Here is a 16,023-nt window from a genome sequence, read left to right as displayed (position 1 = left end):
TAAAAAGGGCCTGAAAGGTCGCAATGGGAGGAAAACCTCGCAGTTGTACTGTTATTCAAGTGTTATGAGAGGGTGGAAAGTGAGATGGAATAAAGAGAATATGAATGGAGGTACAGTAAAATGAATGAAAGGGGTTGCAACTAGGGGCCAAAGGGAAGCTGCCAAGAACCTTAAGTAATGCCTAAAGTGCACTGCATGGGGTGCACTGAAAGCATTGCTCCCCTACATGGTCAGGTGGTGAAGACACGGCAAAAATACTCTTTATTGAAACTAATTTGTGCAAATTAGATTGTTATTCAATTCACTCGAGTACCCAACATTAGTCTGTCAATTGAAACCTCTTGGTTAATTAGGTAGTTTTGGTCATATTTTGGTGATTGGCTCTCATTACTTTGATGTGGTCATTAACTAGGTCAAGCTATAAATGTGAAAGTAGGTTAAAGGCGACATGATTTAATACTTTGACAATTAGTTCGATAACTTATCGTAGTGGTTGGTGTTGTAAGTTAGGCTTATTCCGAGGCTAGACTTCTTTGCTTTAGTACTTTAGCCTTGGCTTTCACAGTTGCTTCAGTGTCCTAACCTAGACCACGAACCTATTAGGTTAGTATCCATTGCCTAAGATTTTAATGCCATCAGCGTAGTCGCAATCATTAATGTAAGTAAATAATGACACGGCGGGTAGTATTTAGCAAAAAATTGCAATTTTCTAAAGTATTTTGGTTGCTTATTAACAGTTTAACGTTGGTTTTGGGGGTCGGCTGTAATTAACTCAGAATTTAGGTACCTTTGAACCCTATCCTAGGGTAAGGGGGACCCGATGGGAAAGCCGGGTTTTGAGTCGGATAAATCACTTGGGATACTGTTGCAATATTTCTTAGAACCTTGCTTAAACAAAAAGCGCCATAATCCAATACCTAATTTACAAATTAAAATGCCACGATATAGGTATCCTTACCTACCTAAACAAGTACGTCAGGAAATAGCTATACCTACCTGGCCAAAAAACCCTTTGGTATTAGGCCTAAGCCTATTGCTTACCTTGATTTCTTCATGTAAGTCTTATCCTCGTTCCATCCAGATATCAAAGTTACCTTAACCAATACCATGCCCTTGAATTGGCAATTTAATAATATTTGCATAGTTTACTCTTGACTTAACAGTCTTCTTGGTTTGCGACCACGGCTACGTCATGGTGACGATGATGGTGTGCTTCTGGGCAGGTTTAGTTGCGGTTACCCTAGTATTTTCATTCCTTGATTTTTATTACAAAACCTTAACTTTCCAAGTAATTAAATTCTATTTCTTTGTTTCTACTTGGAATTTGGATGATGATTGCTTTCTTAAAACACACATTTTAAATGTTCAATTCGTGCACTAATTACGTCACCGGTCACCCACATCGTCACGTGACCTGTGACGTCCAGTGATGCCAACGAAGGTCCTCCATATTTCCCTCATATTGTCAAGCAAGGATGGAAACGTGGACAGTCACATTGGTATTCAGGAACTTCTTCCACAAAAATACCTAATGAATTTATATTGATTAAAATTTACCCACGCTAACTATCAGAAAAAACAGAAATCTCTAAATCCCAGACGACTGCCATTTGAAACAATAAAACAAATTACCTCAATGAGATCACTTGCATTACCCAATTTGGTACTAATGGCGAGAAAATAATCATCAAACATTAACCAACCAGGGCATGCAAGATCCAATGGACATAAGGGTGACACAGGCAATAACGTATTAAATTTTCCTCGTCATTGTGGGTTATGACTCTTAAAAAGAATTAAAGGTCACTGGAAGATTTCTTTATTTAATGAAATGAAGATCTATTTGCCTATAACAATCTGGTGTAAACTAGGGTTTCTGTGCCCTTCTTTAATTAACAGCGTTTTGTGAAAAATCCCTTGTAAAATGCTCCTTAGGAAATGTTTAAAAAGTGAACCGGTTTATACAAAGCAGAATTCAACACATGATAAGTAGAGGCTACAGAGACAAAATACGTAATCATGCAGAAGGTGATGTGCCAAATGGCTTTCACGAGTGTTTATGGTTTATGCAGAAGCATATTCGGGAGGGCGGACAGAAAAACAACCACCTAATTCAGAGTTATATTGTGCCAGTGGTAAACCAATCATTTTGAAATGTGGCTGAATTTCATTTTATGAATAAAACTGGTTTCAAAGAAACTTTTGGATCTTTAAAATATTTTGTGAAGTACGTGAGAACCTTCCAAAAACACTAATTGTGGAGAGTGCACTTTGAAGTAATTACTATAGCAATAATTAACATATAAGGTACCTGTAAGGTTATGAATAGTATGGAAAAAACATAATACTGATAGACTGTGCTCACTCAGAATTGCTGCACAAATGGAGGTATATTTCATAAATTGCCAAATTTATTTAGTCAATTTAAATCCGAGCAAATGATTCTAAATTGATATCTTCGTGTGTCACGAATGTATTCAAAGTTAAAAACGACATTTTCCCTTTACCCAGATATAAAGGTTTCATAAGATGTTGAATCAATCAATCTTTCTGTTAAATTTCACCCTCAGTGCTCATTTTTCCTCTGATGTTAACTTCGTCCCTCGTGCCCAGAAATGACAAGGGCACTTATGACCTCATCTTCAAAAAGTATCCAGTTCTAAAAGTCGTTCTACATGTCATTGATAATCCGGACAGCTGCCCTTGTACCACTGCCCAATGCCCCGTCCACGGTGCCATACCGGGTACCGTTGGTATGTTCTCCTGCCCAATGTATGACCTGCAATGACCAGAGGATGAAGTTTAGGGCACTTACTACTTAATGGTTACGCTGGTATCAAAACTGCCAGCTAATCTTACGTTGTCACTCACTTCGGAGTTGACTGTAATTTGGGAATCACTTCCACCCAAAGGGAAACATATAGGATAAGTGCTTTTACCTGTCCAGGATTCAGACCTATGCTTTCTTTGGAGGGGATTGCTCCACTGCAATAAGCGGTCACACGTCAGACCTGATTCTATGTGATGCTGTAATCAAAGTTTTATTCATATACAAATTGAGGAGAGATGTACGATCTCTCCATTGCATTGTCTGATGCTATGATATGGAGGATCAAACAGTGAATGTGGAATTTGCAGTGCAATCGAATACATCTGATGAAAAAACCGTCACTTAGATAAGGGAAGTCCTGCGAGCACTATGGAAGTGGTGCGGGACCTGATTAAGCCGTCAAATCAGTAACAAGAAAGGAACATGGTTGATAGTGACTTTAGCCTTTCAGTCATCAAGGTGGATAAGATATGGTTCTAATTATGATGTATATATTTCACCCTAATTCAGTAGCTGTACTTAGAATTAAAATCAATTTAATCTCTACCATGATGACTGAATTATATGATACACACACACATACTATATATATATATATATATATATATATATATATATATATATATATATATATATATATATATATACTATATTATATTATGTATAATACTCGGCTAAATTCACTCTCTTGTATGAAGTATCATAGTCTTTAGAAATCAGAAAACAAATTATGTAGAGAAAGCCAATTTCTCACCGTTGCAAAAGCTTTTTAGTAATTTTCTATGATTATTTTAGCGTCATTTTATATCCCAACATCTTACATCACCAAAATCTCAGGGGTTCAAACACTCCCCTTGCAGCACCTACTTATCCTTTTGTAATATTAACATACAAGTACAGGAGAATTTCCAAGAAAATTGCAATATCAAAAGGACAGAAAGTGCTTGCTGGTATTTCTGCAGACATCCAGCATCCTATCCAGGAAGGCTAATCCATGAGCTACCATGAATCCTAAATGTGACATTTAGAGAAACAAGGGAGAATTTAAAACTTACTTTGTTGCCGTATGAATTGGTGATGGGTACAGACAAGGGGTTTCTCGACTTCAAGCCTGCTTGGTCACCGCTGACTGTGATGTAAGAGCTGTAGGAACCTCTCACCCAGACATTCTTCCCCCACTGGCTCCTGAGGACACGAACACGGGATGGGATTATACAGTGGCCTCTCCCTCTATTCACGGGGGATATGTACCAGACCCCCACAAATAGTTAGAATTCGCAAATAGTTGAAGGCCCTAGAAAAACACTGAAAACTGCCTATTTTGTTAGTTAAAACTCAAGAAAACTCCACTAAAAAATTTTATACCTGTTTTTTTTTTTAAATAGTTTTATAACAAACCAGGAATTTGTGGATTTTTCGCATAGAAAAATACAGCGAATAGGCAAATCCCCCGTGAGTCCACGAATCCGGAGAACGTGAATATGAGGGGCCACTTAGAACTGTTCTTCTAGCACCTCTGAGAGATATTCTTCTAGTGACTTCTACATGAGCTAACTGACATAACACAGCTACTGTATGAGGCAAAATACATGCTCAACAAACTAGTAAATAAATCAACAAAGATGAGTTGTACCAAGCAGTTACCAGTGAACCTTACTACATAAAAAGTTACAAAGTAGTTTCTGGAATTCATGCCCTTTGACTACGACTGATCCCGTATGTCAAGGAAAATGCATTTGTTGTTTGAAAAACTTTCAGACACCAAGAATTCTTACACTGGTAATTTGTGGAACGCCTTGACCATATACTCTAGTCTCTCAAGCCAATTAAGCAAAACATGACTGAAAGAGGTGACGAGTTAAAAATGACCACCAATGTCTTACCTCCTGAAGAAGGTAGGTTCCGGAACCGTCTGCCCAGTGACTCTACGAAGGAATTTAAGAATGTGTCGCTTGACGTCGTCGTCTGACAAGTTCTCCATTTTCTGGGCGTAGTCTCCGTTGACAAAGGCCTGCAGCAGATTCAGCTGCTGGTGGACCCCCATAACCTCCATGACGCCGTACAACCATGACTGGAAGAAAGTGGGGAAGAGGGAATAAATAAAAAGGAGACTGATGGAACCTGTTCGTGAGGTAGTAATGCACTTTGAGTAGGTGCTCCAGACTTGTGGTTGGGGATACACGTGGGCTATGAAAATGAGCTATTTTCATTTTCCATTCTACTGGGTTTTAATGCATTCATAATTTGCTGATTAACATCTACATATAAAAAATGAGTAAGTTCATGCAGCCTGTAATTATAGTATGCCTGTCAGTTACGAAGAAAACGTGTAAAAGTAAGGAAGAAAGTGTAAAAGTAATGCAATCAAGTGCATTAAAAAATTACATAAAAACTGAATAAATGTTGATAAGAGTAAAATTGAAAAAGTAAGATATATAGGAAGTAAACCTTCCATCCGACTTTCACATGGCTGGAAAAATAAGTAGTGTTAAAAAAAGATTTCTTCACTCTTACTGAAAAAAATGGCTCTTAATATATTTTGACTGTCATCCGTTTTTATAACTGGGCTGATGAGGCAAAACAGAGAATAATGTAACAGATGATGGTAATTGTGTTGTTATCTTGCGTCTACAATCAATAATGTATCTCAGCTCGTACGTAATTAACACACTGAGATCACTCAACAACAATCTCCAATGCTTTAAGAACCGTTCCTATAACTTACCTCCTCAGTAGGAAGATCGAAAACCTTAAATATGACCTGCATGTCCAGGGGCTTTGGGTTAAGCGCCTTCCACCAAGGAGAACTCCAGCCGAGGTGAATCTTGTCTGCTAAGCCGAGCTCGAGTCTCTGTGGATATAGAAAACATTAAACTAATTGGCTGTGTAATGGTGGATGGTGGATGTACCGAGTATATACGGGTACAACAGTTTAAATTAACTCTGTGGGCTTGTTGAGCATTAGGGTGAACATATTTCCATTTACAAAAGATTCCTTGGATTTCCCCTGAAACTTTTTCAAGCAATGATATTCGTAATGAGGTTGTTAGGGTACTATGAACATTCTAGTCTCTGCAGTTGCGAAAGACTGTCTAAACCCTGATTTTAAAATAGGCTTTATATCAAAGACTACATATTTATCCACAAGGCTAGCAACCTCACCCCTTACAACCAGCGACAGAAGAGGTGACACAGAGCAGCACTAGCTCCACAATGATCTCCAAAATAATAACCAATTTAAACAAGGCATGATCCGACCTCCAGCTTACTTGGGGCAGCGTGCTAAAATCTACAGTCGAGTAGCACGTTGTTTCACAACGAAAATTAAAATAAGTTATTTATTTTTTACATTGTCATTCTAATAAATAAATCATTAATGTCCTATTCTAAAATTCGTGTACCTTTAACTCAACGTAAAAGACCTTTTTCATAGACTTTTCCTACCCTCCAGCCACAACAACAACAAAGTAGTTTGTTGGCTTACTCCCCGACTAAGTGAAAAGGGTCCTTCCAACATTCAGATTATCCTTACGTTCAGGTTATTTTGATAACTGGCCGGGAGAGGGGGATCGAAGAGCTGTAGGTGCCTCTCCTGCAGGTGACCGATGGAAGCTGTGACGAGGACGTAGTCGGTCAGGTAGGCTTCCTTCGTCGACGTGACGACCAGAGCCTTCCCGTTGGGGTCTGACTCCCAGAAGATTTTACACACTGGGGTCGACAACTTGATCTTGTCTTGCGGAATCGAACTCTGTAGAAAGGTTGGATAGAAATTGTGTAATTATACACACACACACACACACACACACACACACACACACACACACACACACACACATATATATATATAATTATATATATATTAATATATATATATATATATATATATATATATATATTATATATATAGATATTATATATATATATATATACAGGCAGTCCCCGGGTTACGACAGGGGTTCCCTTCATTGAGAACGCATCGTAAGCCGAAAACCATAAAAAATCCTAAGGAAACCTTACTTTTAATGTTTTGGGTGCATTAAAAACTATATAAACTGCATTCTTATTGCATTTTTATCAAAAAACCTTAAAATATTGATTATTTTGCATTTTCGGGATCATATTTCTTCTGCCAGATCAGCATTGTAGGCGTTGTAACCCTGGAAATAATTTCTGATGAATATTTGAAAAGCGCCTTAACCTCGGAACGTCATGAGCCGAACCTGTCGTAACCCGGGGACTGCCATATATATATAATATATATATATATATATATATATATATATATATATATATATATATATATGTATGTATATGTATATGTATATATGTATAGTAATTACATGTTAAGGTTTATCAAGTAATCTCAAATGACGACATCCTTTTCAAAGGTCCTGGCAATCATGGATAATCCTTTTTAGACGTTTTGCAGTCATGAATCGTCCTCTCTTCAAAGGTCCTGTAATCAGGAGTTATCCGTTTCGTGTTTTGTAAGCATGAATCATCCTATTTGGTTGCCTCATATTCACAAATTTATATATATATATATATATATATATATATATATATATATATATATATATATATATAAAGTTTTTTTTGCCACAAAGGAAAAAAAATTAAAAATGCGAGATAGCCAAGTACTTTCGGTCCTGTTCAGACCCTTTCCCATCAGTAAAGGGTCCCCGAAAACAGGACCGAAAAGTACTTGGTCCTATATCGCTTTTTTTCATTTTTTTCCTTCGTGGCAAAAAAACCTTTGATTTATACAATAGCATCACGTTTTATTTTAATTCTTCGTGATCAAGGTTATTTGGATATTAGAATATCTTATAATGATATTAATTAATAGATAGATATATAATATATAAGCTAGCGATATTATATATATATATCAGTAATATATATATAGAAATATTATAATATAGATAGATATATATTATAATATATATATATTAGACTATATAATATATAGCTAATATATATATACATAGATATATTATATATATATATTATAATTATATAATTATATTATATTACATATCATATATATAATTCCTTTATATATATATATCACGATATAATACTATATTATTATATATATATATATATATATATATCTAATAGATATATTAGGTAGTATATAATATAAATTAATATATTAACTACATATATATATATATATAACAAGAGCACATAAAAACACCAAAATATAGAGAGAGAAATAGTACTATATTTCAGAGACTGCGTACTTCCTCTATGAAATAAGTATTCCTCTCTATATTTTGGTGTTTTTATGGGCTCCTTTTATTAGATGGAATTCTGTTATAACAGAACATTTTACCAGGCATGCATATATATATATATATATAATATATATATATATATATATATATATATAATATACATATAATAATTTGTGATTATAAGGCAATTGAAAAGGGTGATTCATGCTTACAAAACACTTGTAACGGATAACTCCTGATTACAGGATCTTTGAAGAGGACGATTCATGATTAAAAAAATCTGAAAAGAATAATCCATGATTGCAGGACCTTTGAAGAGGACGTCGTCATTTGAGATGACTTGAAAAATCTTGAGGCGATAAAAAGATGCCAACAGTAGGTGACTCTACCTTGAGATTGTTGGTGAGGGCATCGTATCCTTGGCTCCACTGGTTCAGCTTGTCTTCGCCTCCGAAGCTCGTGAACTGGTCAAAATCTCTTCCCGACTCCTTCATCCAGTCGTTGAGACCCACGTCTCTCAGCACAAACTGAAAGCGACAGAGGAGGAAGTGATCATTTCTATCAGACACTTAAAACACTCTCAAGAAAACACGGGCAATGGCTAGTGCTTGTAGCGTCAGGATGTCGAAGAAAGACAGGGAAAGGGCCCATGTCAGAGTTATTAAGAGTGTGAGATCGTGGTTGAAAGTCCACAATAATATAGCATACGAGTATATGGTCTTTCATGGATATTAAAAGTTTCGAACCTTGTACTAGGTTCGAAAGTTTTTAATATGGTCACTTTCATGGAATTAAAGTTCGAACCTTGTACTATGTTCGAAAGTTTTTAATATCCATTAAAGACCATATACTCACATGCTATATTATTGTATCCACAAGAGTGTGATTTTAAATGATCTCGTTGTGGATATATTCTTGTTGCAAGGGAGATTTCAGGGAAATTGCAAGACTATTAGAGAGATTGGAGTTGGGGTGTCTCGTTGATGGACGACATAGGTTGTGTTAAAGGTTGTAACTACTTTCAAGAGCTGTGCGTTATTATTATTACTTTTTGATTTGGCTTGATTATATTTTATATACTATCCCTTATGTAAAGGCATTCATATTTCATCTGCAAGTTACTAGTTTAAATGGTGTGATATTAATAGAGAAAATAGTAAAATTATGTAAGAGATACTTGACCCGATATAGTCTATAGAACTGAGGGAGGAATACTGATGTCCTGTTCCAAAAGAGACGATAATGGAGAATTGATTACGTGAACTTTATATTCTGGTGTTACAACAACTTCGGTCAACAACGGATGGTAGAGGAAACTAAGAATTCTGTGGAATTAACTTGCCTTTGTGTATTCTAAGTGTGTGGACAGAGGCTGACAGGGAAATGTAAGGTAAACCTTTAAACACTTTTGTGGGGTATATTTTACCCAAATTTTTTTTCCTACTAAAAAGCCTATGCTCCAAGAGGTCTGGCATTCCCAGTAGCTTGTTGTTGAATGGTCTTGTAGTGGATGGCAGTTTTGCATGTTCATGTATTATGTATCTCTGCATGTACTCTCTCTCTCTCACTTACCATGTTAAGGTAATGTAGCCAAGCGCTCTTTTCCCCTGCCAAGGTTTTGCCATTATTGTAGAAACTCCCGAACCTGTAGAGAGAAAGGAATATATTATATGATTTCCTATGTAAATTAATGGAAATTATAAGTATATATGCAACATCATGTGAAAATCTGGTGGCAAAAATGCCCAGAACCGATTATCAGTTGGGTTAGGGCCCCCATACACTGAACGATTGTCTGAACGACTCTACCGTTAGCAAAAACACTGTGCATGGGCTTGTCTGAATGCAAAAGTGGGCGGAGCTTAGTGTCTGAACGCTCTCAGCGGGAATCTGTCACGACCAGGTTGCTGGTCATACACAGATCGTTCAATGTATGGGTTTGTCTGCCGATATAACTTAGCTATCGCGCGCGTCTCCTCTAGAGATGATGCCATGTCTTCTCGAGACAAAATCTTTGTTCAGGCTGAAATCGGTGCGGAGATCGTTCATACTGTATGAATAGTGTGTGTGTGGGTCGATAACGACAATCTTTCAGACAATCGTTCAGTGTATGGGGTGGTCTTGGCCTACGGCTCTGCCCTCTGTTCACCGCCTGAGTGATGCTCACTTGTCCTTATAGCACTGGCCAATCGCAGTGTTATAGTAATTTTGGATCACCGAGCCCTTCTCGCATTCGAAGAAAACTTGCTCTGCGACGTTGTAGCCAGCTTCGCTAGCTTGGGTCCCTGTCGAGGTTTTCACACGCCAGTCTGTTTTAGTGGTCAGAAATCGAGAGAAAAGTTGTAGTAAGTATAACTGGTTTTGGGTGCATTGGCGCCTTGATAGACACAGACACACACACACACACACACACTCATAGTTACATTTACGTATTGATAAACTACAGGCAAACATGCACTCATACAGTGTACCTCAAAATAAACTTACAAACATGTGTAAACTGCACAAAGGTCTATACACACGCGCGCGACAGCATTGTCATACGCCTAACACACACATACATACAATATGTATGTATGTATGTGTACTACGCCTAACACACATACACAAAGCGCAGAACATTTATTGAAAATACATTAATAATAATAATAATAATAATAATAATAATAATAATAATAATAATAATAATAATAATAATAATAATAGCACGAGTCTTCGAATGGAGAAACAAATCCACAGTTATGTAAATGTGCATGTATTTAAATTTAAAACTTTAAGGATAGCTTTTGGGAATCTGTTCGGTTCCCCTTATCAATCTGATTGATAAGGGGAACCGAACAAAGCTATCCTTAAAGTTTTAAATTTAAATATAGGTACATTTACATAACTGTGGATTTGTTTCTCCAATAAAAAAAATAAAATAATAATAATAATAATAATAATAATAAATAATAATAATAATAACAATAATAATAATAATAAGAAGAAGAAGAATAAGAAGAGTAGGAGGAGGTCTGAAATGAGAGACTAACCAAATAGACCTATACATAGTGCGCGACAGCATTGTACTATGTTTAACACACACAAAGCTCATAGCGCTTACTGTAAACATTAATAATAATAATAAGAAGAAAGAAGAGGCATGAAATGAGTGACTAACCATATGCCGAATCCGCCAGTGGCTGAGTGAGCATTCCGAGGCTGTTGGCCAATTGGTACAGAGGATTGCGGCTGCCTCCGTGGATCCACTCCGCTCCGTCCTCTACCAGAATGGAGCCTGATTCGACCCAAGGGATGCACGTTAATATGTTTCACAGCACGTGTAAACGGCACTTCGCTATGTAGATTCATTTATATGATGTTAATTTAATTTCATTTACTCCTTTTCTTCACTTTTGTCTCACCTTGCCTGTATGTCTTCACTCGTCCTCCGAGGTAGTCCTGTGCCTCGAGGATCACTGCATTTGTCACCTGTTCCTCAAGCAACTTCTTCATGGCACTCAGTCCAGAGATGCCACCTCCTACGATAACCACATCCTTGTTGATGGCGCTGCCAATCCTTTTTGAATAAATAAACAGTTAAATAAAGGAATATAAAATGTGAGCAGCTGAGGAGTTTTGCCAATGGCCTGAAGTTCTCCAAAGAATATTTATCTGGGCATCTTAACTCTGACGTAAAATTGTCATCAGGTGGCCATATTAGATTTCTGAACGGCTTGAGAAAAAGAAAAGTCAAATAAGTCTGCAACTCAAACCACTTGTGCTAATGATTCGAAGCTTTCCACAGAATAAGCCATATTTTGTACATATCGGATTTTTAAAATAATTAATAAATAAGACTTGCTTTTGGGTGCAAGAAAAAAACTAGTACCCCACGGTCTCATATCCAAAACTGTAAAGCCCGCCACTATCGTTCAGTTATGCCTGCACAGTTATACTGCACAGTCGGCCTGTGCAGTTGTTACTGTGCAGGCATAACTGAACGTTAGTGGCGGGCTTAACGGAGGAAGAAGTTTGAAATCATTCATTAACTGTGAACACCTTTAGCCTTGCCATAACTCAAGTGCTTGGTAGCAATTTAATTTGTTAATGACCTTGAGATAAAATATAAAATGTTGCCGTTTCTGTTAGAAAAGTCAGGTCCTTTGGGGGGGGGGGGGAAACACACACACACGCACGTAGCTTATAGCACGGGCCCCCGAGTAAGCTGGAGGTCGGATCAGGCCTTGGTTTTAATTGGTTCCCTACATGAAAACTAAGCGTTTTTCCTAACTTGTTCGTTTTCTTTACAGTTATCAAGGATATAGCAGTTACTATTTCTCTCTCCTATTCGCTCAGTTTTTATTAAAATTTACAACCCATAATAATCAACTGATTTGATTTTTTTTGCATCTTTCAACGTTTTTTTTTTATCTTGGAAAGCTTCGCCATTAACACGTATCGAGTGTAATTTACCTCTACACATAGTCAGGTAAAGGCCGTCAGCAGGGGTGATTCTATGCGAAAATAGAAAGGAAGGGAAGGCGGAAACAAGCAAATAGACAAATTTCGAAGTAAATGTGGGATAAGGTGGCCTCAGTGGTGTTACACACAAAAAATATTTCTTCGTATTTACCAGTTACTGTAGCCTCCCGTGATCACGTCACATGGGTGAGCAGCCTCTGTAATAAGAAATTATTATTATTATTATTATTATAACTTTCATTTACATGACTGAATCACACACAAAAAAGTACTCTAGGTATCACAATTGGGTGTTGAACTTCTCAAATAAATCTTATAGTCAATCAAACCAGAAAAGTTCAATTTGTGATTAGAAAAAAAAGAAGTCTTGAATGGGATTAGAAATTGCATTTACAGTTGCTACTAAAAATGCATATATATAATATATATATATATATATATATATATATATATATATATATATATAATATATATATATATATATATATGATATATATATATATATATATATATATATATATATATATATACATATATATATATATATATATAATAACAAATAAAGGTTTTTTTGCCACGTAGGAAAAAATGAAAAGCGAGATAGCCGAGTACTTTCGGTCCTATTCGGCTATCTCGCTCTTTCATTTTTTCCTTCGTGGCAAAAAAACCTTTATTTATACATAGCATCACGTTTTATGAAATAGGCTAGACAGGACAGAGTGACAAAGATACTAACGAACAGATAGGACCTTAATATCAAATATAAAACGCAAAACTGCGTCAAGATAGGGGCTAATGATGCAAAGAATGTCGGTGGGTTCGATGCCCTGCTGATGACTATAAAGCCTGTTTAACTAGTCTAACTCAAACTGTCCTATTTGTTACAATATCCTCTTCCCAGCTGGATATTTAGGACAAAGATTTGGGATAAGGTTGATGGGTTCCTTAAACTGCTCTAACGTATGATCTTTGGGACATTAGCCAAGCTTTTGGCAATCCCGATCACCCAACCAAGCGCTGAACAGACCCAACAGCCGCTAAATTATTATCGACGTTGGCTAGTGTAGCGCGCAGCATTTCCGAGCATGACTGCCGATGCGTCTTACAACAAAATTGCTACTATGACAAAAATAATTTCGGCAAAGGTACGACAAGAGATGCGCTTCTCGCCAGAGGCTGTTTTGTGACAGAATTTACGAACAAGGAGGACACTTCTAGAGACAAAAGTGTCACAGTTTATTTCAATACGCAGAGAGAGAGAGAGAGAGAGAGAGACTCATACACACAACTTCAAGGGCATAGACGCAGTGGTGTCAAACACCTCCACTTCTTGGCCGTGGATGCTAAAAACTACCTCTAAACGACCTGATCAGAAGCACGGAAGAAGCTCACCAAAATTATAGCTATTTGAAGCCTGTGGTCGCTGAAGCAGTGTGAATCACAATGCAGAAGCTTCTCTGAATATTAAGGCGTCCCCAGAACTTGGAGAAGTGACGCTTCAAGGAGAATCATGATCATGGTGTGTGACTTTTTTTTTTTTTTTTTTTTTTTTTATTATTCTTTCGGCTTTTAAGGATCTTGTATTATAGTCTTCCGGTTTTAGACTGCTCATCCGTGTGCTTAGAGTTACTCGTATACAGTAGATCCATTGTAATTCCAGCATAGCTCTGAATAGTCACATGAGTTAACTGATGAAATAGCTGTCGGTATTAACTATGAATCAGTTTCAAAAAGACTCATCTCTTCCTGCAAAGTTTTTACTCTCGAAGAAGAAATATGGATATTAGCATGGTCTATAATACTGAATGTCAATGGTACATATATATTCAACACACACACATGCGTTCTCTGTATCTCTCGCGTTTACGTACAATAGGATCGTAATTTACCCCTGACCAAGGTCTATAGAGTAGTACGCAGTAGTATTTACTGCTTCCGGAATGACACATTCAACTTCGCTTTTACTTGTCTATAACTACAGACATGCATAAGTCCATGTATACGTACATGTGTAATGTGTAACATGCATATCTTCATGGATATACGTAAGCAAGGCGGAATACCACAAACAAATATACTAATTTATATGCGGATAAGGCAACGCTTATAAAATCAGTCAAGAGAAGGCGAGAGAACAATTGTTCTCTCCTCACCGGCGCAGAAAGATTAGTGTGACGTGGAGACTCATTATCAAAGCAATCATAATTTTCATTATCTTTTCCTGCACCGGATACTTACAGGGCTACCTACGACTGTCATTGAACGAGCTGATGACTGAAAATATAGATACTTTTCTCAAAGTCTGCTGATTCGTGAGAGAGAGAGAAAAAAAAATGAATCTCATTAAACACGCAGATCAAGCAAATACGCTAACTGTGAGCAGAATAACGTTTGTCAACAAGACTAAGCGCCTTCAGAATACCTGCTATCCAAAACAAGACGCCAAGAAGAAGAGGCAGCAAAAACAGCGATGGCAATCCTAGACCCATCTTCCCGGCCAACGACTCTTCCACTCGCTGTCAAAAGACTGACTAATTGCTTGGGCGAGGTTGAGGAGCGGTGCTACAGAGCAGACGAGCAAACACACACGTTGTCAGTTGATGATCCAGGAACACCGGTCTGCATCACCGGTCCACCAATCATGACCATGACGCTATGCTCGTGTATATATGCCGTACGTCACCCAATCTTTGAAATCCGCATCTAGCCGGATGAAACTGGCGTATTCAGTGGCGTGTTAATAATAATACGGATATTGCGCGTTTTGGAAAATGTGAAAATTGATACAGAGTCGGAGAGCGCTGTATAGTGCTTTTTGTCTCCACTTCTTTAAAAGGGGACAACTTTACGCCCTTCCGTTCTCTCTTTTGTTTCAATGCTATCTCTCTCTCTCTGTACGTATATAAAATTATGATTATTATCAACAAAAAAAACAGGAACCCTTTTATTCACATGGATCAAGCCCACCAAAAGGGGCCACTGACGTGAAATTGAAGCTTCCAAAGACTATTAAAGTGCTCATTAGAAAGAAGTTCCAGAAGGTAATGGGATACAGAAAGAGCAGATACACTATTACAGGAGGAAAACAAATAAACAAATTAATAAATAATTTGAACCAAATGTAAGTAGCTACATTGTCAAAATGCAAGAATTGTATGAAGGTAGTAATGCAATGCATTTTCTCTGGAAGTTTTGAATTTCCAGTTGCATATCCTCTGGGAAGCTGTTCCACAGTCCAACGGTGTCAAAGGTCCTCTGGAACTGAGAAGTTTCACAACGAGGCTGAACATTGACTGCATACTGGTGCTTCTGCTGTTCAGCGATTCTGGTTGCTCTTGGCGGGAAAAAGGGATCACGTGTCATTCGTGAATGTGAAAGAACTCTGTTGAAATACACTTTATGAAAAATTGAGAAATAAGAGAACATCCGTCGATGGTCCCAGTCATAACTGCCAATGTTAGGAAACAGAAGCCTATGCCACCTCGA

At 37.2% G+C, this 16,023-nt stretch overlaps 1 protein-coding gene across 1 annotated transcript; it reads right to left on the bottom strand.

Moving 5' to 3' along the window:
- Positions 1-2,108: 2,108 nt before the first annotated feature.
- Positions 2,109-15,177, bottom strand: LOC135226415 (peroxisomal N(1)-acetyl-spermine/spermidine oxidase-like). The gene is made up of 12 exons (XM_064265943.1): positions 14,960-15,177; positions 12,689-12,734; positions 11,478-11,632; positions 11,234-11,350; positions 10,241-10,382; positions 9,646-9,718; positions 8,463-8,600; positions 6,363-6,578; positions 5,556-5,681; positions 4,714-4,901; positions 3,886-4,015; positions 2,109-2,779 (listed from the first exon to the last, which is right to left on the bottom strand). Exons 1-12 carry the CDS (start codon positions 15,024-15,026, stop codon positions 2,672-2,674), a joined length of 1,506 nt encoding a protein of 501 aa, XP_064122013.1. The 5' UTR covers positions 15,027-15,177; the 3' UTR covers positions 2,109-2,671.
- Positions 15,178-16,023: the final 846 nt, after the last annotated feature.

The sequence above is a fragment of the Macrobrachium nipponense genome, chromosome 14 (genome assembly GCF_015104395.2).
Source record: "Macrobrachium nipponense isolate FS-2020 chromosome 14, ASM1510439v2, whole genome shotgun sequence".
NCBI classification, from domain to species: domain Eukaryota; kingdom Metazoa; phylum Arthropoda; class Malacostraca; order Decapoda; family Palaemonidae; genus Macrobrachium; species Macrobrachium nipponense.
Note: the sequence above shows the minus strand (reverse complement) of the source record. Positions and strands in the feature narration are given on the sequence as shown.

Bases quoted from the DNA above. Each gene is read 5' to 3' on its own strand.
- LOC135226415 (XM_064265943.1), bottom strand. From the start codon at position 15,026: ATGGGTCTAGGATTGCCATCGCTGTTTTTGCTGCCTCTTCTTCTTGGC. The intron at 11,633-12,688 runs GTAAATACGAAG...TTATTCAAAAAG, and splicing joins ACGGGAGGCTACAGTAACTG to GATTGGCAGCGCCATCAACA. The intron at 4,016-4,713 runs GTAAGACATTGG...TCGTGTCCTCAG, and splicing joins GAACCTACCTTCTTCAGGAG to GAGCCAGTGGGGGAAGAATG.